The sequence below is a fragment of the Moschus berezovskii genome, chromosome 15 (assembly GCF_049115385.1).
Source record: "Moschus berezovskii isolate FMDL1 chromosome 15, NW_MosBer_1.0, whole genome shotgun sequence".
Classification (NCBI taxonomy): Eukaryota; Metazoa; Chordata; class Mammalia; order Artiodactyla; family Moschidae; genus Moschus; species Moschus berezovskii.
The window spans coordinates 30369380-30393679 of NC_142474.1; the positions used below are offsets into that span (position 1 = coordinate 30369380).

The window sequence follows — 24300 nt, forward strand, 5'->3', positions numbered from 1 at the left end:
TACGGGACAGGGAATGGGCGCCCTTGGGCAGGTACTCCAGCAGCAGGGAGCTGTCTTCCCCGAGCACGTCCGCCTTCAGGGCCAGCAGACTGTTCTTACTCATGAGCGCCGCCCGCAGGTTGGCCACGGCGGTAGCCTGATGCAACGCGTCGTCCTTCTCGGGGGTGAGGGGCGCGCCTAGGTAGCTGCCTTCTCCTCCCAGGAGCCCCTCCTCCACATGCGCGAGGAACTCTGGCCTCTCCCCTCGGCTGTCCGAGCTGCTGGCTTCAGCGATGGTCAAGTCCGCATCTGGGGAGGAAAACACACGTTAGAGGCCTTGCAGGCGACTCGAGGACCTTCCGAACAGCCAGCAGGCAAACGTAGGAGAAGCTGGAGCCAGGAGCTTCCCGGCCCCCAGCTGCTTGTCATCAAGCCTGATCCCGTTCTGCCATGAAGTCTCAGGACAGCGGTGATGTCACAGCCAAGACTCCGGATGGGATTCAGCCCAGAACACGGCGGGTGGGGGAGGGGGGAGCCCACCCAGGATAAGTGGTGTGCTCTGAGTATCTGTGTAATTTCATCTCTCAGAGAAGAGGCGACCGTCAGAATGGATCAAAGAGGCCAAAGGACACAACCCTTAGGAAAGCTCCAGCCTCAGATTGGGCCACCGTCTCAGTGGTGACACCAAGGTGAGCACTGAAACAGATTAAACTAGACTTTGTCAAAACCAAACCTTTGGAGGCCTCCAAGGACACCGTCAGCGAAGCGCGCGGACTGATCAGGCGTAAATCCCTGCAAACTGTGCCCCGACGTGAGATTCCACCCAGACTCCGCACAGGAACCTCAGAGCTCAGTAAGAAGACAGACACCCCAGTTTCAAAGATATTTGAACAGATACTTGTCCAGAGAAAATGCATAAATGGCCAATGGGGGTGCTCAATGTCATTTATTTGTCATCAGAGAAATACAGCTCGGCACCAGGAGGCACCTCACTCCTACCAGTGCCCACGGGGCGTGGGGTCCTGGAGCCCCCGCAGGCTGCTGTAAGAATATAAAGTGATGCAGCCTCAGTGCAGGAGCTCAGGGCCTCAAAAGGCTGGATATAGAGCGGCCTCACGGCTGGCATTCCCATTGGTAGGAAGACGTCCATGCTCAGAGTGACAGCATCCGTCAGGGTCAGAGGTAGAGCAGCCCGAGTGCCTGCCTACAGGTGAGGGACAAACAGGGCGTGGTCCATTCATGCGGTGGAAGGTGATTGAGCATAAACAGGAATGAAGCTCTGGCACAGGCTATGAGGTGGATGAATCTCAACATGTTACATTCAGTGAAAGCGAAACAAAGGCTGTCCTCTGATTCTGCTCACGTGAAATACTCAGAGAGGCAAACCCATGGAGAATGAAGGAGACGGGGAGTTCCAAGGGGCTGGGGGAGGTGGAGGGATCTTGGGGTGACTGCAGGTGCCCAAAGACAGGCTGGTGCCAGATGGACCCCAGGGAGAGCTGCTGCCTGGCCAGGGCTCCCTAGGAATAAATGGCTACTCAAAAAATCAAAATAGAAACAGGAAAGCAAGCTCCTTCCCGAGACAGAGGCAAGTAGGGGAGGAGGGATGGGCCGGCTTCTCCCACCCCTGCACTGTCCTGGGGGGTGGCGCTGGAGGGAGACCAGGTCACCTCAAATGTGAAGCCGTGGGACAGATACACAAGCTGGTCCCTTAAATGACAGGTCCCTCCTCAGACCCGGGAAGCAGGGTCTGAGTAGAAATCAGAGACTTGGACCAACTTGAGCATCACGCCCCTGATATGGACACGGCCTCATGCACCTGGGAAGTGGGGGCAGCAGGCACCAGGCCGCACCATGGGGGACTTCCACCTGGACAGGTCTAGCCCAGGGATCCAGACGCTCAGAGCCACCATCCAGGGACCCTTCCAGCTACTACCAACAGAGGTTTCTGAAGGATATTTTGTTTTTCTCAAACTATAAACCTTTTTTATATATTTTTTGCCAGTTCTTCGATTTTATATCAGCACTGACTTTGCACTGCTAGCCACTAACTGTAGGGATTAAATAAATTGAAATGAAGGCTTTGCCTCCCTTAGCCTGGCTCCTGGAAGAGACTTAGGTGGTTCTCATTCCTGGGGCTGGAAGGGCCAGTCCAGGACTGACAGGGTGGTGGAAGCCTGCTTCCAGCTTGCAGACAGCCACCTCCCCACTCTCCTTGCCCCGGCTGGTGTGTGGAGGGCCTCTGATTATCCCAAGGACTTGCTTGCCGGCCCCACCTCCAAACACAAGGATTCAAGATATGGATTCTGGGGACAGAAACATTCAACCCACAACAAGCTGAAAACTAAAAAACCAGATTTCAAAAACAAAATTTATTGAAATTATATTAACAATTTAAGTTCAAAAGCTTGTAAAAAATATCAAGATAAGCTGAGAGATTCCTGCCACATGTGAAATGCTAAAGGCTGGGTTTGGGGGAAGGATGTCTGGCAAGTGAGACCTGCAATGAAACAGTGAACCGGCTTCCAGCTGCAGTGCAGTGGGGGGGGGGGGGGGCAGGGCGGGAGGGGCTGGTGAGCTTTAGCCAGACACACCCCTGGGGTGACCACCCTACAATGCTTGTGGTGAGCGGTGAGGGTCCACAGGGTGTAGGGTGACAACAAAGGAGATTAAAGTCATCAATGGAGGATTTCTCTCATGAATGCTAAAAACTCAGAAAAGGCACCACCAGCCCAGGAACGCAGTCAGCCCACCTGTGGCGGCTTGATGACCTCACTGAAGAGCCCATAGACCCCATCAGTGTGATAGGTTGAGCAGAAATGCCTACCTCCCAAGTCCTCCAGTCTTTCTGCCGAGCACCTACCCGGGACATCTCCGAATATAAGGACCAGGTGGAGCTAGTGGTAAAGAACCCTCCTGTCAATGCAGCTTAGACATTAAGAAACATAGGTTTGATCCCTGGTTTGGGAAGATCCCCTGGAGGAATGCATGGCAACCCACTCCAATATTCTTGCTTGGAGAATCCCATGGACAGAGGAGCCTGGTGGGCTATAGTCCATGGGGTCATAAAGAATCGGACAAGACTGACCAACTTAGCACACATGCAAGCACCATTCAGTGAAACATGGAAGGAATGGGTCTATTCTGAAGACAGGAGTCATGAAGGAGACAGAAGAGGACTAAGGGTCCCTGACTGTCCAACATCACCTCGCCGGTCGAGGCTCATGGACAGCTCGCCTAGGATGTATTATTGTTCAATTGAGAAAGCAGAGCAAAGTGCCCAGAAGGCAGCACCTGAGGCCTACCCTGGGTCCAGGTCCTGAGCCTCTGCTGGGCAGATGGTCCAGGAGCCTGGCAAGGGGACAGGGGGCCGGAGGTGGAGGCTCAGGCCCAAGAGAAATGCACTTATGCCTGCAGGGCTGAGCCAGACACCAGGAGGGAGAGCAGAGCCCCTTCCAGACCCTTCTAGACCACAGCTGGATTTCAAAAAAAGGGATTTAAGATGAGGTCAAAATGAAATACTACAAACAGAACAGGAAGTTGAAAGCAGTGTTTACACTGCAACAAATCCTTTCGTAGATAAAGAGTCTGATGTCACTTAAACCCATGAAGCAGGCTCTTACTGTTATCAAAAAGCTAAAATCATCCCCAGTGCCCTGGGGGTGGAGAGTGGGGACCTGTGGTAACCTTCACCAGTTAGATTCAGAACGAATTTCATGCTGCTCTGAGGAGGATCCCAGCTGGAGCCGGGAGAGCTGGGGTGCCAGGCTCGGACCCGAGCTTCAGGGAAGGCCTCCAGCCCAAGCCACCAGCCACCATGCATGACACGACTGTCCCGAAGTGCCCTCCAGGCAGGGACATCTCCTGAGCGAGGACCCGAGGACCCTGGGGGTCCTTCCTTCAGGTGCTGGAGCTCATCCACCAAGTGATGACCCTGGAAACTCCTCACCTCACATTTCTCCTCTGAAGAGACTTTTGTGGCAAACTTAGACTTGGTGACTCAGAAAAAAGCCTTAAATGGTGATGTTACAAAAACTGACAGGCCAGGAGCCAGACATGTGATGGCCGCCTGGGCTTGGCTGTTAGTCGTGGGCAGTGGACCCCGTCCGCGCCGCCTACAGCAGTTCTTGGACACAGCAGATCACAGCGGCACTGCCCAGAGCTGGACAGGGAGACCAGCCACCAAGAACAGGGACAGAGTGTGTGCAGCCTTTTCACACACCTGTGACGGCAGGAAATGTCCCCATGCCGACCCCTGGGCCAGCAAAAAGCCACTCAGGGCTTCTTCCCCAGCCAACCTCTCTCTGACAAACAAGGCAACCAGAACAGAAAATATCAACATTTAACTATAAAAGGCCAACCGTTAAATGTAAAGATGGATTCAAGAGCAGAAAACTGGGGCAGGGTTGTTCCTTCTTCCTATAAGTGATACACTGTAAGAGTTGGAAATTTTCACTCAACCTTTAGCTGAAACAGAAAAGAGATCATAATTAAAACAAGCAGAATTTCTAGACAATTAAACTAGATGGTGCAGTATGAACTGCAAAGGACCTCTACGTATATATCTATACACATAGACAGATATAAACATATACGTATATATGTGTAAAGTGTTGTCACTACCAACTACCTCTCACTGGTGTGTGGTTTAACTTCCCACATAATGGAATACTGTATCCTGTTTAAAAAACAGATAAGGAAGGTCTCTGTGCACTGATGCTGCAAATCTAGCAATAATAAAATAAGTACAATGTGTGTACAATATGCTACTTCCAATGTAAACAGGGAAAAATAATATATTAGTTTCTTTTTCATTCACAAATTCTTGAAAAACCCAAGAATAACTAACAGTGATTTCTGATCTGATAGGTTGGCATCCAGGCAGATGAATGTCAAGGACAGCTGGAAGTTACTCATGATATACATTTTTATACTTTTTGGTTTTTTGAACCACTCCATTAAATTAAAAAATAAGAAACATCTTTTGAAAGACAGTGCTGAAAATGTATGGACATAATACCAATAAAGATACCTCTCAAAAAAACAAACAAATGATGAAGCAGAGGGCACATGTCCAGGGCCTGGGGTGGGGGCAGGGCCGCCCTGCCACTGGGGCCCCCCCACCCGGGCGCACAGCAGGCATTGGGTTGCTAAGATTTCCCCAAATCTCATGCTTCATGATTCTCAGAGCTGCTCCCCAGCTGCCTGTCACAGCCCTTCTGCAGATGCCCAGCCCCACCCAGCCCAACCTGCCACCTCTTGTCCAGGGAACAGGCGCCTGCATCCGCGGCTGTACACACAGCAACGTGGCAGAACCTTCAGGACAAGTGAGAATCGTGGAGCGGTGACCAGGCCCTGGGAGACTCCACCCCCGACTCACAGCTCAAACCAGACCTCAGTCCTAACACTCGCTAGATCTCACGAACAATGTAAAAATAAAGTTCAAAAAACTAATTATGCACCTTGTCCAAATTTTACATTCTTACTTTACGTGTCTAAGGTGTATTATTTCTTACGTGTCATGCTTTTTATCCATGTTAAAATCAAGTTACTTCATTTTCTATCACTATCCAAAAGTTTTCACTTCATAAAAGAAACCCTCTTTAATTAAAAAAAAAAAAAAAAAAAACCTATATAGTCAGCAAGGTAGTTCCACGGCAGATGATGTCAGAACAGCTGGACACCATATGGAGAAGGTGATCATGAAGGCTAACCCATCACACCCCAGGCCAGTGGTCACACTCAAGCCTCAGGGAAAACCACAGGAGACATCTTTGTGACCTGAGGCAGAGGTTCCTTGGATTAGACCCAAATAGCATGAACCACAAAACAACAACAACAAAAATTCACACACCAGACTTCATCAAAATTTAAAATGTGTGCATGTGTGCTCAGTCGCTAAGCCATGTTGTATCTTGAAACCTTGTGGCCTTCCAAGCGCCTCCGTCCATGGGATTCTCCAGGCAAGAATACTAGAGTGGGTAGCTATTCCCTTCTCCAGGGGATCTTCTTGACCCAGGGGTCGAACCCAAGTCTTATGTTCTCCTGCATTGCAGGCAGGTTCTTTACCATTAGCGCCACCTGGGAAGCCCCTTTTCAAACGCGTATGCTTTTCAAAAGACATTGTTACCAGAAAACACAAGTCAGAGACTGAGAGAATGTTTTCAGAACACTTGCCTAACAAGCAAACAGACACCTGGAGGACGGTCCGCTCAGCCAAAATGCTTCCCAGGAGGAGGGTTGATGTCAACTCGGATGCTCATCTTTGGGGTGGGACCACGGCCAGCGGGATCCCTGGAGTGCAGGGTGCTGGATGGCTCAGTGCTCAGACCTGCCACCAGGCACAGCCCCGAGCAGATACCACTCAAAGGCAGATGGGGAGGCTAGTCAACCCTGAGAAGACGCTCACTGAAACCATGAGGAGACACCCCCACACCCTCCAGAATGGCTAAGGTTTAAACACGAACCCAAACCACTGTCTGCGTGACACTGGCACAAGTGTGCCTCACACCACCAGCCTGGTTCCTCGCACACACACCACCTGACAGCCCAGCCCGGGAGGCATCAAGGCAAATCACACCAAGACTCGTCCTGGGACCTTCGAGGCAGCTGGACCATCATAGCCGGAACACAAACAACTACATGTCCATCGGCAGTTGTGTTAGAGCTGAGAACAGAACACCACTTGGCAGTGAAAGAATGATCTGAGGACTCTCATGGAGGCTGGAGCAAACTCTGAGAGCAGGCTGGCAACCACCTGGACAGACCAGAGGTTCCCTAGGCTGCGGAGGGAAGCAGCCCAGGGTCCTCTGGCAGTGACTGAGCAGGACCAGGTCGCTGAACATGTAACTGTGTGACACGCTCGCTTGTAGCCCCCAGGCTGGCATGAGATGGGTGGAAGGGTCCAGAGGTTGAGGGGATGTTTTGTCATCAAAAGGCACATGAAAGGTGTGGGTCCCAGCCTCAGAAATGCGGGCTCTGGTGAGAAGCTGGCCGAGAAGGCTGAGCTGAGGCCCTGCTGTCTGCTGCTCCCTCTGAAATGCGCAAACGAGATGAGACTGGATGATCAGACAGACAAACATGTAAACACAGCAAAACGTTAGCAGGTAGAGAATCTCAGGTGGCAGGTGGGCTCATTGTCCGTTTTTTTCAACTTTTCTCCGAGTGTGAATATCTCCCCAATGAAATGGCCAGGAGAGAGACAATAAATCATTCAAACCTTACAGTTAGAATCTCTGCAGCTTACTGAATGTACACCATCACTAAAACAATAGGAAAAGGGTGGTGGTTTTCTTCAAACACCTTGTTATTGTTTGTCCCCCAAGTGTCCCCAGCTGTCTGGGGCCTCAGCTCCGAGACTGTGAATGCGTCACCTCATATGGCAAAAGGGAGTTTTCAGGTCCTTGAGATGTGGATCACCCTGGCCCTCCCTGTCCACACAAGCGTCCATCTCAGAGGAAGAGGGAGGCGGGAGGGCCAGAGCCAGCAAAGGGCATATGGCACCAGAGCTGAGATCTGAGGGATGTGGAGCCCCGAGCCAAGGGTCGAGGAGCCTTTGAAGCTGGAAAAGGCTGGGATTCTCCCCTGAGCCCGGGAGCCAGCCCTGGAGCCCCACGGTTGCCGTCTGAAGGCGAGAGGGGCTATGGTGGGGCTGCTTCCACCACTAAGTCCGTGGTCAGCTGTCACAGCAGCAGCAGGGAGCAGCCCCCAGAAACACCTTGAGGTCGACTTCAAACACACAGGCACCAGCATCGAGGGTGGCAGCAGAGGGTCCCTCACGTCCCTCTGGTCAGGACAGGGCCCATGGCTCAGGAAGGGGCCCCCCCACGGGCTCTACCAACAGCAGACTGATCGGGAGAAACCAGCACCCAAAGGCTGAGGCAGGATGCACCATCCAGGGAGGGGTCCCCAGGACAGGTGTGGGTGTGAGTGTGGGGATGTCTGAGGCTGTGGGGGGTGTATGGGGGGTGGTGTAGGGGTGGCTGGGGGTGGTGTAAGGGTGTCTAAGGTGGTGTGGGGGTATCTGGGTGTGAGTGTGGGGGTGTCTTGAGGGTTGGGTGTGGGGATGTCTGGGACTGTGGGGGGTGTATTGGGGGTGGTGTAGGGGTGGCTGGGGGTGGTGTAAGGGTGTCTAAGGGGGTGTGGAAGTGTCTGGGTGTGAGTGTGGAGGTGTCTGCGGGCTGGATGTGGGTGTGTCTAGGGCTGTGGGGGGTGTCTGCAGGGTGGTGCGGGGGTGTCTGGGGGGTGGTCAGGCCTCTGCCAGCTGAACAGCTGTGATATGGCCTTTCTGATGAGTATGTTCTGCTTCTGTTTTTAAAAAATTTGAAAAAAGCAGTAGCATAAAAGTTTTCAAATGAACAGTTAAAAAAATAACACTCATAACTCCTTTTAAAATCTTCATGTAAATGTAAGCTTCCAAGCTGTGCTTTTAAGTGCATATATATAAATGCAATATACACCACTGGGCATTTCAACACAACCAGAGCCCCTTTGTCTCCAGGGGAGGTGAGCACAGTGGGCTCAGTCCCCACCCTTGTTGGCACCTAGGGGCATCCCCATCACAGTGTCCAAATGCCAGAAGAAAACACACACACGGTTAAGAGGACAAAACGCCTCAAGTTCAGATCAAAACAGGACTCATCGAGGTAGCAGAAAAGGCAGGTGGCCTTCTTGTCAGGTCAGCAGTGGTGCTGCCCGAGGGTGAGGTGACCTGAGAGCAGGGAGAGCAGAAACGCACCCTTGGAAGCTCCCAGCCAGTGTTGGCCGCGGAGGGTCCCCAGCCCAACCCCCGCACATCTGTCCCAAGTGGAACTTTGTGGGTCCCGAGAGGGACCACTGGCCTTGCTCACCTGTCACCCCCAGGAGCCCTGCCATGTCCTGACCACCCAGATCCAGACCCTGCAGCTCAGCTCTTCACGAGGGCAGCGGCCCTGGGGTGACCAGCCTCCATTTCCACATCTGGAAAGATGGGAAGCCTCAGAGCCTCCGTCTGCATGAACTGAATCTTCTAGAAAGTCCAGGAACTTCCATTTCGGCAGAAACGAAGCTCTGTTGGCCTCTCAGTAAAGCCATGCCCACGGTGATGAAGGCTTAAGTCCAGGTGGTAACTCAGAAGTGTGGCTTTGGGCCAGGGTGAGGCAGCCAGTAGGGCACAGGCCGGGGGTCTCAGGGCCGAGCCCTGCCCCCCTCAGGCCCCCTCCACAGTGCCCCCACTCTGCTGGATCAGCACTGGGTCCTCCACCTCCCTTCTCAGCAGCACATCTTCCCCCACGTTCCCAAACGAATGACCTGATGAAGCCCACTGATGAGATGTCCAGGCACTGGCAGCCCCCGACCATGGCTCTGAGGTCGAGCAGATGGATTCCAAGCAATTCTGCTCATTCCTGCAGGGAAAACGTCTGGGGGCCCAGCCGAGGGAGAGGCCACTGGCCTGGAGTTCTGAGGGGCTAAGAAGAGACCCCTCTGACCTGGTCAGGGAAGGCCAGGCCCTGGTCCCAAGCATCTGCTCCCACCCCGAGCTGGATAGCAGCCGTGGGCTCAGAGCAGCCACGACAACCTTGGGAGGCCACCTGCACCCCTGAACCTGCTCTGCAGTTCTGACGTGCCCTTCACAATCCTGGGATGCCAGCTTCACCCTTACCGAAGTCCAGACATGAAGGAGTTCCTCACAAGACCCACACACTTTACTTCAGCTCAGAACTTTGCATCTGCAGATCCTCTTGGGAACCAGTGTGGGATGTTGGGATGGGCTGGCCGGGATCTCCTGGCACAACCTTTGAACTAGCAGCTATAAACCCACCTCACTGAAGGCTTACAGCCTGGGGATCGGGAACAAAGGGGTGAGGCAGAAGCCTGGCCTGTACACATCATACGGGCATGTTTAAATGCTGTTCCCCACGAGCCATCACACAGACAGGCTGTGACCCGGAGGCACATTTCAATGGATGTTTTCTTGGAAGCTGCTGGGTTACAAAACCTGCTTAGAAAAATCACTTTTAAACGCGAACAGGCCCCAGGGTCCCCAAAGCCAAGGGGGACACATAGAGGACAAGGCAGTGGCCCTGCTGCAGGGCTGGGCATTCGAGCATCTTCATCAAAGGCCTTGAATGATCAGCAGGAACCTCCTGACACATTCCTTGGAAAAGGCCTTTTCTCCTATAAACGGGGTGAGAATAAACAAAAATACTCTCTTCTAAGATGTAATAAATCTTTAATGAAAGCAAACCCTCCTCCATCGGGGATCGTGATTTATACTTCCAAGCCCCAGCCCAGGGCGGGCGGAGGAATAAATGGCCACCATGATGGGCAGAGCCGTCCCACACAGCCCACACCTCAGGTCCTCGTCTTAGCAACTCGGGGGAAAATCTGGCAGTTGCCTTGGTAACCCGAGGGATTTCAGACAGCAGCAAGAGTACATGAGCCGAAATCACTTGTTGGATTCCAAAAACACCTTCTGCTCGACAACTGCTTTTAAAACATCAAACCCACGGGCTCATAGAGCGCCCTCATTCTTAACTTGTTGAGGGACTTTTCGATCTAGAGGCCTCCATCCCTGCTGCCCACCAGTGTAGGACAGGAGGGGAAGGCTCTTCAGCCCTGACCCCAAGATGGTTCCCTAAGTCAGTCCCTGTGGACGCTCCTCTCAAGACTTCAGTCAGAGCTAAGGGACATTTACTCGTTACCAAGGGAGCCGACACAACCGCCAGCAGGGCGATAGGTGGCCTTTTCAGCAGCTCAGAAACTTAACCTTCTTCTGATTTAGTTCAGTTATACTCCAGCAGTTCTGGAGGGCTGCCCATCATGGACACAACCAGGGGGTGGGCACTGCTGGCATCCTGCAGACCCCAGGACCCCACCTTGCATGGAGTCATCCCTCTGAGGCAGCAATGGACTAAACCTGCAGATGCCTGGCCCAGCACTCAGGGCTGTAAGACAATGAGAACCAGGGAGACAGGCTACAGTGTGTCCAGGGGCAATGAGAAAGTTCTGGAGGTGATACTAGTGATGTATTTAATGCCAATACACTTAAAAGTGTTAAAGGGGTGACATCTATGATACATGTGTTTTACCACAATAACAAAGCCAGTGAATCAGAAGCTCCAAGGGTTGCCCTTCTGCTGGGGTGGCAGCAGCTGGTTCCCTCAGGACGCCCACCCCACCCAGCATAGGCCTAGCATCGGTTACATCTTTCAGGGCTTATGTCCACATTTTGCTGCCTTCACTCCACCTCTGTCCAGTCATGAGACCACTTCCTGGAGAGGCCTCCCCAGTTGAGAAGCCTCCATCCTGCCCTGCCCCACCAGGGCCTCTCTGCACCCTGAACACAGCCCTCATGGCCCAATATGCCATTCGGGAAAGCTCAATGCAGCCGAAGATATCACGAGCTCCACGCCAGGAAGAGCATCCGGCATCTAGTAAACATTTAATTTGTTTAACAGCCTGTCCATGCTAAGTCACTTCAATCATGTCTGATTCTTTGTGATCCCATGGACTGTATCCTGCCAGGTTCCTTTGTCCATGGGATTCTCCAGGCAAGAATACTGCAGTGGGTTGCCATGCCCTCCTCCAGCTGATCTTCATGACCCAGGAATTGAACCCACATCCCTTAAGCCTCCTGCATTGGCAGGAGAGGTCTTTACCAGTAGCACCACCTGGGAAGCAGGTGGGAGACACCTAGCCGGGAAGACAGATAAAACCACCCTCCAGAAGGTGAGGACAGTGTAAGGGAGCTAAGCTATGAGCCCTCACCACTGATGGACTGGGGTCCAGGAGAGCCGCACCCCCAGTGCGGTAACGACCCCCGCCCCACTGCTCTGAGTGTGGACCACCAAGCCCACACTTGTTAGCAAAGTGAAAATACCCCTCTTTGGGATGGGAGCTGGGGGCCTCAAGCCATCACATCCTCCAGCACAAAACTCGTGCACGTGGGTTACAGCCCACAAGCCTGGCCTGGCCTTTCCTTTCACCTATGCCACTTCACTTCAAGGACTTTTTCATCTCTTTAACACTGTAATGTTTCCATCTTTAAAAATTAAGGTACCCCAGCCACTGCTTTGGAGAAGGCAATGGCAACCCACTCCAGTACTCTTGCCTGGAAAATCCCATGGATGGAGGAGCCTGGTGGGCTGCAATCCATGGGGTCGCTAAGAGTCGGACACGACTGAGTGACTTCACTTTCACTTTTCACTTTCATGCATTGGAGAAGGAAATGGCAACCCACTCCAGTACTCTTGCCTGGAGAATCCCAGGGACAGCGGAGCCTGGTGGGCTGCCGTCTATGGGGTCGCACAGAGTTGGACACGACTGAAGTGACTTAGCAGCAGCAGAAGCAGCCACTGCTTATGAGGCTCCCCGTGTGAGGGAAGTGGCCCCACACCCCACATTGGGCTCCTAGGCATCACCCCACTTCTCCAGCTCCAGACCCCCTGCTTCAGAGAAGCCCCACCCCAGTTCCCTCTGTGTGTAGGTGGCCCAGGCACAGCACTGATGGTGACCCCAGGAGGTCACCACGGCTGCATTCTTGCTCTCACACCTATTTATTGCAATAATCAGGGAAGCCACTTGTGTGAGCCTGGAAAGGTGCCACTTTGTGGGCAAAACGAGTGGCCCCAGGGCCACCGACAAGCCATGTCTTTGTGCTGCCATGGCCCCAGGGTGCCTGAGCCGCACCTGTAACAAAGGAAAGGCTTACTTGAGTCACGGCTGCTGAATGGCCACCCTGACGTCGGGAGGAAAGACGGCAGTGGGGAGCCGGCCCGGCTGTCCTCCTCTACCTGCTGTGTGATGTGTCGGACTGTGTCTTTGTTTTTCCGATTCTTCCTCCGGCCCGTGGGCTGCCAGCCATCCCCGGCAGTCTGCTCCGAGAAGGAGCTCTGGATGGTGCCATCCACGGCAGAAGGCGGCTCGCTGCCCCCGTAGTGGGCTGGTGAGAGCGGCTCCTCCTTGACGTGCAGGGGCCCGCAGCCCACGTCGCCAGGCCACAGTGGCTGTGAGGCAAGGTCATCAGGGCCATCGGCCTTGGGCTCCTGATCCTCCTTCCCGTAGCTGCTCCCGCCCTCATGGCAGCTGGCAATGGCTGAGTCCCCGGAGGAGTTGGCGGGGCTGGTGCGCCGGGCCAGCCAAGGGGAGATACTCCTCCCAGCCATCACAGCGGAAATGAGGGCGTCCGCACCACCACCGGGCGGGGCGCCCACCTCAAATGCCTCGAGCTCATCCGAGGCATCTGGCTTGATGCTGATGTCCAGCGCGGCCTTGATGAAGTCATGGCAGGCCTGCACGATGTCCGTCATCTGCAGGAAGCTGGCCGCGGACATCACCTCAATGACGTTTCTGCTGGTGAGGGCCAGGTGGGCAGAGTACATGAAGTCGATGATGGCCTTGAAGCCCTGGGCCGTGACGATGTCCAGGTGCGTGACCGTGGCCTGCTCAGAAGTCTTCTGCACCTGGCAGTAGAGCGTCTTGAAGTAGCGGCTGCTGCCGAGCAGGACGTTCTTGTGGGCCTTGAAAACCTTGCCCTCCACCACCACACACACGTCACACAGCACTCCGTGCTGCCTCTGCTCATTCAGCTCGCGCAGCAGGTGTCGGTAGTGGGACGCGATTTCCATATCTTCCCTCCGGTTGTTCATCTGGGATCCTGGGGTGGCCTCCTCTATGGACTCTGTGGGGTGAGAACGGAAGGGTTACCCACACAGTCACACACGCACCAAGGGCTAAAGAGTGCACAGAGGGAGGCCACTGGGCACAGGGCACCTGAGGGCGGCACCTGAGCCAGCTCCGTCCACCTGCACACAGCACCCTATATGCTGCAGTTGACCCTCCAACCAAGCAAATATTCCAGAAAGGACGAGAAGGCCCATCTGCAGTCGAAGAGACTTTTTCACCCAAACAGAAAGTCTAGGTGAAATGAATCAGGCGCGCCTTTACCTCCACCCTTGAAGAAGCGTCTTTAACGGCAAAATGACAGCAACATCCTACACAGTCCAGCCCGCAGGGCAGGAAGGGCCGAGGCTGGATGCCCACAGTTCAGTCCAAACCAGCTGCAGAGGGAGGAGGCCCCCGACAACCTCAGCTCCCCAGGAAGGTGTCCAGTGGAGGAGGGACCCAAGGTGACAAGAACCCCCTTTGTTATCCCAAGCACCCGAATCGTTTCTCAAGTTGGGTTCCACCGTGCTGCTCCCCCTAGTTCTGTTTCCCAGCTCTCTGCTGCCCCCAAAGTTTCTGGGGCCACCAGACTGTGTGGCTGAGATAAAAGCACTTCAGTGCTGCCCTGTCAGGAGGCCACCATGGCGTGGGCAGGGCTCCCTCTGAAAACTGAGCAGGGGATATGTCCTGGCCTTTACTGCTGACCAGCAACCCTCAGTGTCCTTGGCCCATGCGGTGTCATCCCCCAACCTGTGCAGTGTCACTGCGCATGTCGGTCCCAACATCCCCCACAAGGACATGGTCATATTGGACGAGGCCCCTCCCACTTCAGTACAAGTTCCAGCCCAACCAGGTCAGGTTCTGAGGTGCTGGGGGTGAGGATCTCAATACATGAATTCTGGGGCCATCGTTACCGCGTGAAACCCCCCAAGGAAGATAGATTGTCCTTTTAAACTCACCCTTTCCCAGCTGGTCAGATGTGGGGACATCGTCCACCTTTCCCACAGGGAACAGACAGAGGGCAGGCAAGGGAGGGGAGGGCGCGGGACACCTCATGGTGAAACAGCTTTTCCTGGACTTCCAACACATTTCCCAATGTCACCCAGGCTCACCTGCAGGTGGCTGCAGTCCTCATGCCGGGTGAACGAGGCCAGGGAGAGTCCAAGTCTTTTGCTCCCTTATATCTCTCAACGGTCCACTGGGCACTGTCCCTGCCAGCCCCCACCCCGTCCCAAGACCAGAAGTAAACAGGTTACTTCGATCGTCAGACCAGTGGGACCTGACCCCAAGGATGGACCCTGAGGAGGAGGGGGAGTGGTCAGAACTGGCCATGGGGGGTTCCCCACACTCACAGCTGACACTGGGGTGCTTGAACCTGGGTGCATGGGGGCCCCCCAAGGGCAGTTATCACCCAGTCTGCTCTTCCTCCAGGGCATGCGAGGAGGGGAGGAGAACAGACAGACCATCCAGGTTGGCTTCACCCCACAGCTGGCATCACACTCAGGTTAACCTGACACTGAGGGAGAAACTGGAACACGTGTCAAGTCAGGAAATCAACCATCTGAGTGCAAAACATCGCGTCATGCCTGAGTCCGTGAGGAGCTCCTGGGCATGTGCAGGGGATGAGGGTGGGTGGAGGGAGGTACTCAGGCACCTAAGGACCCTGTATTCAAATTAGGAAGATGCAGGTTTCATTACCTGACTTCCTGTATGAATAATAAATCTCTTTATTCACCAGTGAAGCAGATCCTCTAAGAATCAGGAAGAAAACTGAAAAGGGGGAAACGCCAGAGCCGTTTACAGAAGCAGCAACTACCTCACAGGGTTTGCATTTCTAAAATAATTTCAACTCATATGGGAAGTTCTAAAATAAATTATTATTCAATCAGAGCATCTTAAAAATCAGTTATGTATTTCACAGAGAATCTGTTGTAAGAAAATACAATTTTCATTAGGGAAAAAAGCTACCTGTATGCTAAAAAGAAGAGGAATCTAAAGGAATGATAAGCAAAAATAGATTAGTCAGGGTCTTCCCTGGGGGCCTGGGTGGGGTGGGGTGGAGGGGTGGCAGTGGTTAGGACTCCATTCTCCCACTGCAGGGAGCATGGGTTCAATCCCTGATCAGGGAATTAAAATCCTGAGGGCCACAGCCAAAAACAAACAACAGATTAGTCTGCTACAGAAACATTAAGCTTACACATAATTTATATAAACCTACTGAAACTTTAGGGGAATGACTGAATTTGCATTACAAAGTTGCTAATGTGTGAACATCAGTGAGACATTCATGGGGTCCTGTCCACCTTACTGCAGTAGAAGAGCTACTGCCCAGTGGCCATGACCCTAAAAACAGAAGCATCCTAGTAGTCACATCACACAGCAGTCTGACCAGAAAGACACAGGCTTCACACTAAAGCATGCTCACACAGGCCCTGCCCCAAAGGAGGGTACTGCCTAGTGGAGACGCACCTGGCCACGGGACACACACCTGCTCAGGGAGCACACACCAGTGGACCCACACTTGTTCACAGGACACACATGCTAAGTCGCTTCAGCCCTGTCCGACTCTTTGCGCCCCTATGGACTGTAGCCCACCAGGCTCCTCTGTCCAGATTCTCCAGGCAAGAATACTGGAGAGGGTTGCCATGCCCTCCTCCAGGGGATCTTCCTGACCCGGGACTGAAACTGTGTCTCTTATGTCCCCTGCATTGGCAGGCATGTTCTTTACCACTAGTGTCACCTCAGTTCAGTTCAGTTCAATTGCTCAGTCGTGTCCGACTCTTTGCGACCCCATGAATCACAGCACACCAGGCCTCCCTATCCAACACCAACTCCCGGAGTTCACTCAAACTCATGTCCATCGAGCTGGTGATGCCATCCAGCCATCTCATTCTCTGTCGTCCCCGTCTCCTCCCACCCCCAATCCCTCCCAGCATCAGAATCTTTTCCAGTGAGTCAACTCGTCACATGAGGTGGCCAAAGTATTGGAGTTTCAGTTTCAGCATCAGTCGTTCCAATGAACACCCAGGATTGATCTCCTCTAGAATGGACTGGTTGGATCTCCTTGCAGTCCAAGGGACTCTCAAGAGTCTTCTCCAACACCACAGTTCAAAAGCATCAATTCTTCGGCGATCAGCTTTCTTCACAGTCCAACTCTCACATCCATACATGACCACGGGAAAAACCATAGCCTTGACTAGACGGACCTTGGTTGGCAAAGTAATGTCTCTGCTTTCTAATATGCTATCTAGGTTGGTCATAACTTTCCTTCCAAGGAGTAAGCGTCTTAATTTCAGGGCTGCAATCAGAATCTGCAGTGATTTTGGAGCCCAAAAAAATAAAGTCTGACACTGCTTCCACTGTTTCCCCATCTATTTCCCATGAAGTGATAGGACCAGATACCATGATCTTTGTTTTCTGAATGTTGAGTGAGTGTCATCTAGGAAGCCCCAAAGCACACACACCTGTGGACAGATAACCTGACTGTCATTCTGAATTATCCGTGCTGCTGCATGGCCCACAGGGCACTGTCATGCATTCTAAGGTCCACATGGGCAGTCCTGTGAGGAAGGGACCCTCAAAGAGGAGCTTGTGGTCCTGAAGGGTCCCAGATGCCACTCTGTCAAGAGAAGTTCAGGCTGGTGAGAACAAGGGGCAGACAGGTTACCTGCTGCCATACCAGCACCTGCGACTTTGTTAAAGTGACCCATGTGCCACCTGGAAGCCATTCCATCTCTACATGGGTTTCATGTCTCCTGGGGTCCCTACTCTCTGTTTTATTTATAGTTCACTAATCTCAAGACACTTCAGCCTCAGACAGAATCACTGATGACCACCTTGGTGCAAATACAAGTTGAATCCATGTTCCAGACTAGACTCCAAAAGTGTGCCGATCTGCACCATGCAGATTTCAGAGCCACCTCCACAGACATAACCCAGGACACAGGGACCATGCAGATGATGGCATGGCGAGTGATGGAGGGGGCAGCTGAGGCCCCATCCTGCCTGGTGGGAATCTTACCTGATGCTGCCAGAGCCATTTCTAATACCGACATCTCTGTGAAAGGTAGAGGTAGTCTCCAAGCTGCCTGGCAGGGAACCTGAGTCTAGCCATCCAGAGCCACCAAGCTCGTGTTGGGTGCCACAGACTTGTCCTGCCCCAAGTCTCACAGTCCCGAGCCGGCTCCCACAACCCAAGAGACCTAAGTGTCTACTCTTCAGTATGGTGACCTGGGGTCAAGAGGTGGGGTTGAGGTCTCCCCTGAACAAGTTGCACTCAGACATGAGCATGGACCTGCTGTGCCAACCTCCTCTCTGAGCATCAGGGGCAGAAGTGATGTCAGGGCACTCCTGTCTGTCACTTCCAGGGTACAGAGCCCGCAGCACTCCAACCCCAGGGCACCTCACGAACCTTCTCCCCATAGCATCTGAAGGCAAGGAGGTTGCAACCAAGAACCATCTTCACAAACTACCAGCAGAAGGCCCGTCTCTTATTCATCCAGCTTGCCCAGGAGACCATGGATGCTTTGCTGCTGCTGCTGCTGTGGCTAAGTCACTTCAGTCGTGTCTGACTCTGTGTGACCATAGATGGCAGCCCACCAGGTTCCTCCGTCCCTGGGATTCTCTAGGCAAGAACACTGGAGTGGGTTGCCATTTCCTTCTCCAATGCATGAAAGTGAAAAGTAAAAGTGAGGTCGCTCAGTCGTGTCTGACTCTTCGCAACCCCATGGACTGCAGCCTACCAGGCTTCTCCGCCCATGGGATTTTCCAGGCAAGAGTACTGGAGTGGGGTGCCATTGCCTTCTCCGGATGCTTCACTGGTAAAAGCCAAATAAATTGCCAAGTCTCGAAAATCACAAGAAACACGAAACATGCAGACTGCTCTGAGTTTATTTCATTTGCTGCACTGTAGGTTCAGATTAGTAATTCTGGAAGCAGGAGGGGGTATTCATATGTATTTTCTCTGGTCTCTAAAGAGCTCCACCTTGAAGACAACTGGTTCTAATAGTAAGGATGCAAAACAGTGAATGTATTTGCGCTTTGTATCCAGCTGCACTCAAAGAAACTCCGGGTGTGGGCAAGGATCTGGGGCCCTGGCCGACTGGTCCCTCCCCAGGGCCGGTCACCGAGTCCCAGTACAGAAAAGCACAACGCTACGAGGTGAACGCCTCAAACACCCATGGAACCTCCTCGCCAACCCGACTTCACCTCTTCTCACTCCGTGCTTCCACTGTGCTCCATTTACACTTTCTTGAAATTTTCCTGGAAACATGACTTAACAGGTGAATATTGTTTTAAGGTGGAAGCAACGTACCTTTAGTGCTAGAACCAGACCACCCACTCCTGGTCTGCAGAGGCCAAGCTGCTGCCTGCAGGCCCCATGAAGCCCCATCTCCACCCTTGCCCAGCTGGCCGAGCACATCTAAAAGGCCCTTCCAGGTAGACACAAATGAATCTCTAGATAATTACACTGCGTGAAAGCAACCGGACAAAGGAGACGGTGCAGGAATCCCTTCCATGAAACAAACCTGCAAAGAGACCAAGGTGGGCAGGGACAGGGGCTGCCTGGCCTGGGGACAGCAAGGGACAGAGACACCACTGTGCGCAAACCCACCCATTTACCCTCTTCCAATGAGCAGCTTGTTGTACACAAGTTATGACAATGTCAACTACAAAACTACTTTTACGGAAATATCCTTGCTCGACTACAAACCAGTGTGTACCCATCACCACTTGCCGTGGGGTGAACCATGTCCCAGACTCACTTGTTGCACGTGACCTTATTTGGAAATGGGGTCCCTGTAGATGGAACTGGTTAAGACAATGTTGCTAGGGTGAGCCCTGCTCCAACGTGATTGGTGTCCTTAGGGAAGGGGACCCTGGGACACAGACCTTCATGGGGAGACAGCTGTGTGACAGAAGAGATGAGGCCATGGCCAAGGAAGGACCAGAAGCTGGAGGAACGCCTGGGACAGATCCTCCATCCTGCCCAGCACCTTCAGAGGAGGTGTGGCCCTTGTTCTCTGACCTCTGCCCCCAAGGGCTTCGATGGGATAAATCTCTGTCATTTAAGACACTCAGCCCAGGGTTCTTCTAGGAGCCCGGGACACACATGTCTCTTATCTACCAAAGAACCCACCAACACCAGTGGGTGATACAGTCCATATGGGAAGTGCTCAGCTCCTTCCCACCAAGGCCTCTCCCCACGGACAGAACCAGCCAGCCCCGGACCCTCCCTGTGTGGACACCGTGTCCCACATCCCAGGGTTCTGAAAAACCCAAGATCCAAGACACTGAGAACAGGAAACCATTTTATAACCCACACTTTATACACATTGTTTTCTCAGGGTTCCTTGTTGCCTTTTAAAATTTAAAACTGAGCTCCTGACTAGGAAGAAATACTCCACATTCAGTAACAGAAATCATCTTTAGGTGCCCGGCGGGGTCAGCTCTGCCTGAAGCTTCTCCAATGACTCACAGCCTGACCCTTGGGTGCTGCAGACCAGGGTGATCTCAGAATGCAAACCTGTGTGGGCCAGGGTGGGTCCCCGCCCCCGGCCCCTGCCCAGCCCCACCTCGCCACCACCCTCTTCCCTGTCATGGCCTCTTTCGGTTCCCTCACCTCCATGGGACCAAGAGCCTCCTCTGCTCCCCTCCCCAGACTCTCCTACCTGTCTAGATGTCACTTCCTCTCAGGATGCACACACCCTGACCACATAGGGCCAGATGCACCCTGTCCCCGCCTGCCTGGCTCTGGCTCTCAGTGTGGAATGACCCACAGAATTCCAAGGTCTTAGCTGTGGCCCAGCCCCCAGTGCGATTCCATATCAGCCCCTGAGGGTGTCCAGGAGCCTGGAGCTGTGCTGGGCACTAGGCTCAGGCTGAGGACCAGGCCCCCCGCACCAGGCCAGAGCCAGAGCAGCACAGAGGTGCTGTGAGGGCTCTCAGGGAGGGTCTGAGATGGGGGCACAAGCATCGAGACTAAGTGAGTGGGGATGGGGCAAGGCCACCCCAGAGACCTGGCCGAGGCTGACCCTCGAGGTTCCAAGGCACGGAGCCACCCGCACTGGCGTCCCAGCCCAGCCTGGAGGACTGTGGCCCAACCAGCATCACGTGGACAGAAGAACCACAAAAGTCGGCCCAGCACCTTGGGACACAAGAGGCCTGTGTTTCAGGACGGTCCGGGGCATCGAGCTACAGCCAACACACAGGCAGCCCAGGGAAGACACAGCACCTCGGCGTCTGACGGGAGAGTTTGTGGGACACAGACGGGGTGGGGCCAGTGGGAGAACCACAGGGAGCCGGGGTGGTGCCGGCCCGGACCTCAGGGTGGTTGGGTACCAGCCACCAACATGGGGAAGCCAGGGGCTAGTACGTCAAGGGGAGACACGGGCTCCCAAGGGAGAGCGGCCCCCGGGGGTCCCAGATGTCCTGATTCCCCGGGGCCCTGGAAACAATTGCAGGGGCAGGGAGAGAAGAGAAAAGACCAGGCAGGGAGACCTCCTACAAAGCCGAAGCAGAATCACGGCACCAGCCAGGCACTCACCCAAGAGCTCTGTCGCTTCTGCTGGTGGGAAGCCGGTCCACAAATTTGCTTTGCGGGGTTGGGGAGAGCAAGGGGAAGAGGTTACAGCTTTACCTGTGCCCCCAGGCACCTCCTGCTACACTCGACCCTCACTGTGGCCCTTTCCTCTCTAAACCATGCACTAATGGGCAGCTACCAGTTCCCTTAGGCTGTGATGAGTCATCGGGCAATACAAACGTGCTCTTTTTAACAGGTGGATCGAAAGGCAAATCCTGCCGTGGAGGCAATCCCCCCAGCTGCTGACAAGCTGCCTCCTCCCGGAAGCCTCCAGGGGCTCCTCCTACGACAGCCCGCGTGGTGCCTCTGTCAATCAAGAGATACTGTTTAAATGTCCCAGCTTAGCTCCTGGTAGAAGTAGCAGCGTACAGCACCTTCCTGATCCTGGGTGTGCCTGAAGGTCCCACCTTCACCTCACTGAAGGACATGACAGTGAGGCCATGGACAAAGGGCCTCTGACTAGCCCCATGACATCCCAGGACCACAATTCAGAGCTGACACCACAGGTGTGGCTGAGAGGTGGGATCTGACATTCTGCATCAGTCACAGCTCACGGCAAAGGTGGAGGATGGTTACAGTTACTTGCTTTTCTGGGGTGAATTGTGTCCCCAGAAGACAGTACCTGTGAATGCGACCTTATTTGGAAACAGGATCCTGGTAGATTTAACCAACTTAAGATGAGGTCACAACCCAGTGGGACGGGTGTGTCACAAAAAGGGGAAATCTGGACACAGACACGCAGAGGGGGGACGGAGGCAGAGGTGGGGGGGACGTGGCCACAGCCCAGAGGTGCCTGGGCCACAAGAGCTGAAGAGGCAGGCAGGACCCTCTCCCAGAGCCCTCGGGGGGGAGCACAGCCCCACGACCCCTGCTGGGGGAACACGTTTCTGTTGTGTTTCTGCTGTGTTTGCCACCAGTCTGTGGCACTTTGCTACAAAAGCCACAGGAAAAAGCCACACATCCACTTAAAATTTTTAAGTTTTTCTTAAAAAGAAAACTGATCCGCTTAACAAGGCAGAAAAATTATATCCAAGGGTTTTAAATCTGAGCTATACTGTGACTTGAAATGTTAATACTTGTACTCCCTGTGCCAGGAAAAACATCAAATCTAAACAGGAAAGGAAAAAAAAGTAGCACCTAGTTCTCAAGCAACAGGATAGAATCCTCTGTAGACTTGTCTTTGAAACACTTTCCGACAGAAGGAAAAGTTGCAAGAATGATTCTTGAGAGAACTCCCTCCTAACCCTTAACCAGATACACCAGTTCTTTAATATTTTGCAACATTTGTTTACATCAAGCAAATGATGGAATCCTCAATAGTCAATTGCTGTCTTTTCTATTCAAAGTTGCATTTCTTGAAAACAAGAGGATCCAGCCAACAGTCTAAGGTGCTACCTAGGAAACCCCACTATACAGGTCACTGGGTTTGGGCTGGGGCAGAGAAATGTAATGCACTACTCCCCGGCTGGTGGCGGGAGAGCCCCCACGCAGGCTCGAACCAGAACAAACGTTTGTTCTGGAATCTGACACAATTTTAGTTGCTAATCGGACGTTTCCACGTCCCCACTGTCATTCTGCATAGGCCTTGCAGACGGTAAACACTCATTAGATGCGGGATAAATGAAGGCTGCCGAGTGAATGAAGAGTGTGTGTCCGCAGTGGCAGACAGGCACACACCTGAGAGAGACTCTCACCTTCTCAGGACGCAGAAACCAGGTGACAGCGAGGAGTGAATCCCACTTCCCTCACCAGCTCGGCCAGTGTCCTCACGAGAATCAAGCCCCCTGTCCCTCAGCCATGCAGCTACCGCATCAGCTGCCATCCAAACAGGGGCACACACTCCAGACCCAGGGTTGGCTGTGGATGAAAACAACTTACCGAGTAAAGAACTAAGGCAAAAATAGCTCATGGCTCCAAACAAACACTAAAATATTTGAAAGAAATGATCTTGCCAAAAATTGTGCTTAAAAAATTCCAAGATGATACTATACTTTATTAAATCTAGAATTTTTCAAATAAAACTTACATAGGTGATAATCACTTTGAACAGTTTATGTACAGATCCTTAATAGAAGGTACAAGTATCTTCAAAAGCAGGCACAAAATATAAAAACGATTCATTTTTTAAGTCAGAAATTCCAATGCAGCTGTCACTGTCACACTTCGGACACTGAGTACCAGACATGCGGTCCCGGTTGCCTGGTCCTCGAAACAGGGTGGGGTTCCTGATGGTCAGAGGATGCCACCAGCCACGCCACTCTGTGGGAACAACAAGTCTGACTTTTCAACAAACAGCCCAAAAGAGAATAAAGCAGATTTCAGAGCCACCACCCCAAGTGCAACTTCTCCAAATGCAACTCCTGGGTCTGTCCCAACTGCAGCTCAAATCAACCAGTAGTAAAAACTCAAAGGATGCCATCCCCAAGCCTGAGCCCCAATTGGGGGCCCCAGGAGGTACTCATGGAACCACCCACATGAAGGAAAGCACAGGACAGTGAGACAAAATGTCTGTGATTTGCTTTAAAATAGTTCAGAGCAAAAACAGAGGAACTCAAATGTCAGAAGTAAAGGGAATTACTGAAGCTGGTGAAGGAAACACATTCACTAATTCTGTGTGTGTTTGAAAACTTCTAAAGTAGGGCTCTGAAAATACAATGAGGTTACGAAAGAACAAGATCACTTTTACAGAATCAAGGGAGTTTGTGATTAAGGGAGGGGGGTGCGAAGAGGCGAGACTTCCCAGGTGGCGCTAGTGGTAAAGAACCCACCTGCCAGTGCAGGAGACGGGAGTTCGATTCCTGGGTTGGGAAGATCTCTAGGAGGAGGGCATGGCAACCCACTCCAGTATTCTTGCCTGGAGAATGCCAAGGACAGAGGAGCCTGGCAGGCTATAATCCATGGGGTCACAGAGTCAGACATGACTGAAGCAACTTAGCACACACACACACACACACACACACACACACACACACGTATGTGCTAAGAGACAAGGCTGGTGCCTGGCCTGCAGACCTGAGTCCAGGACAATGCATGCCAACACAGTGGTAGGTGGAGGTGGTGTGCGTGGCACAGCCTGTCTGCTACAAGAGTCACAG

At 53.0% G+C, this 24300-nt stretch overlaps 1 protein-coding gene across 1 annotated transcript in view; it reads right to left on the reverse strand.

Annotated features, from left to right (window-relative positions):
* ZBTB46 (zinc finger and BTB domain containing 46) overlaps positions 1–24300 on the reverse strand; it is a 49932-nt gene that overhangs the window by 16661 nt on the left and 8971 nt on the right. Inside the window, exons 2-3 of the mRNA XM_055433278.2 lie at positions 12671–13639; positions 4–288 (exon numbers count right to left, since the gene is read on the reverse strand). Of these exons, the coding sequence (XP_055289253.1) occupies positions 4–288; positions 12671–13607 (1222 nt within the window). The 5' untranslated portion in view covers positions 13608–13639. The remainder of the gene's footprint in view (positions 1–3; positions 289–12670; positions 13640–24300) is intronic.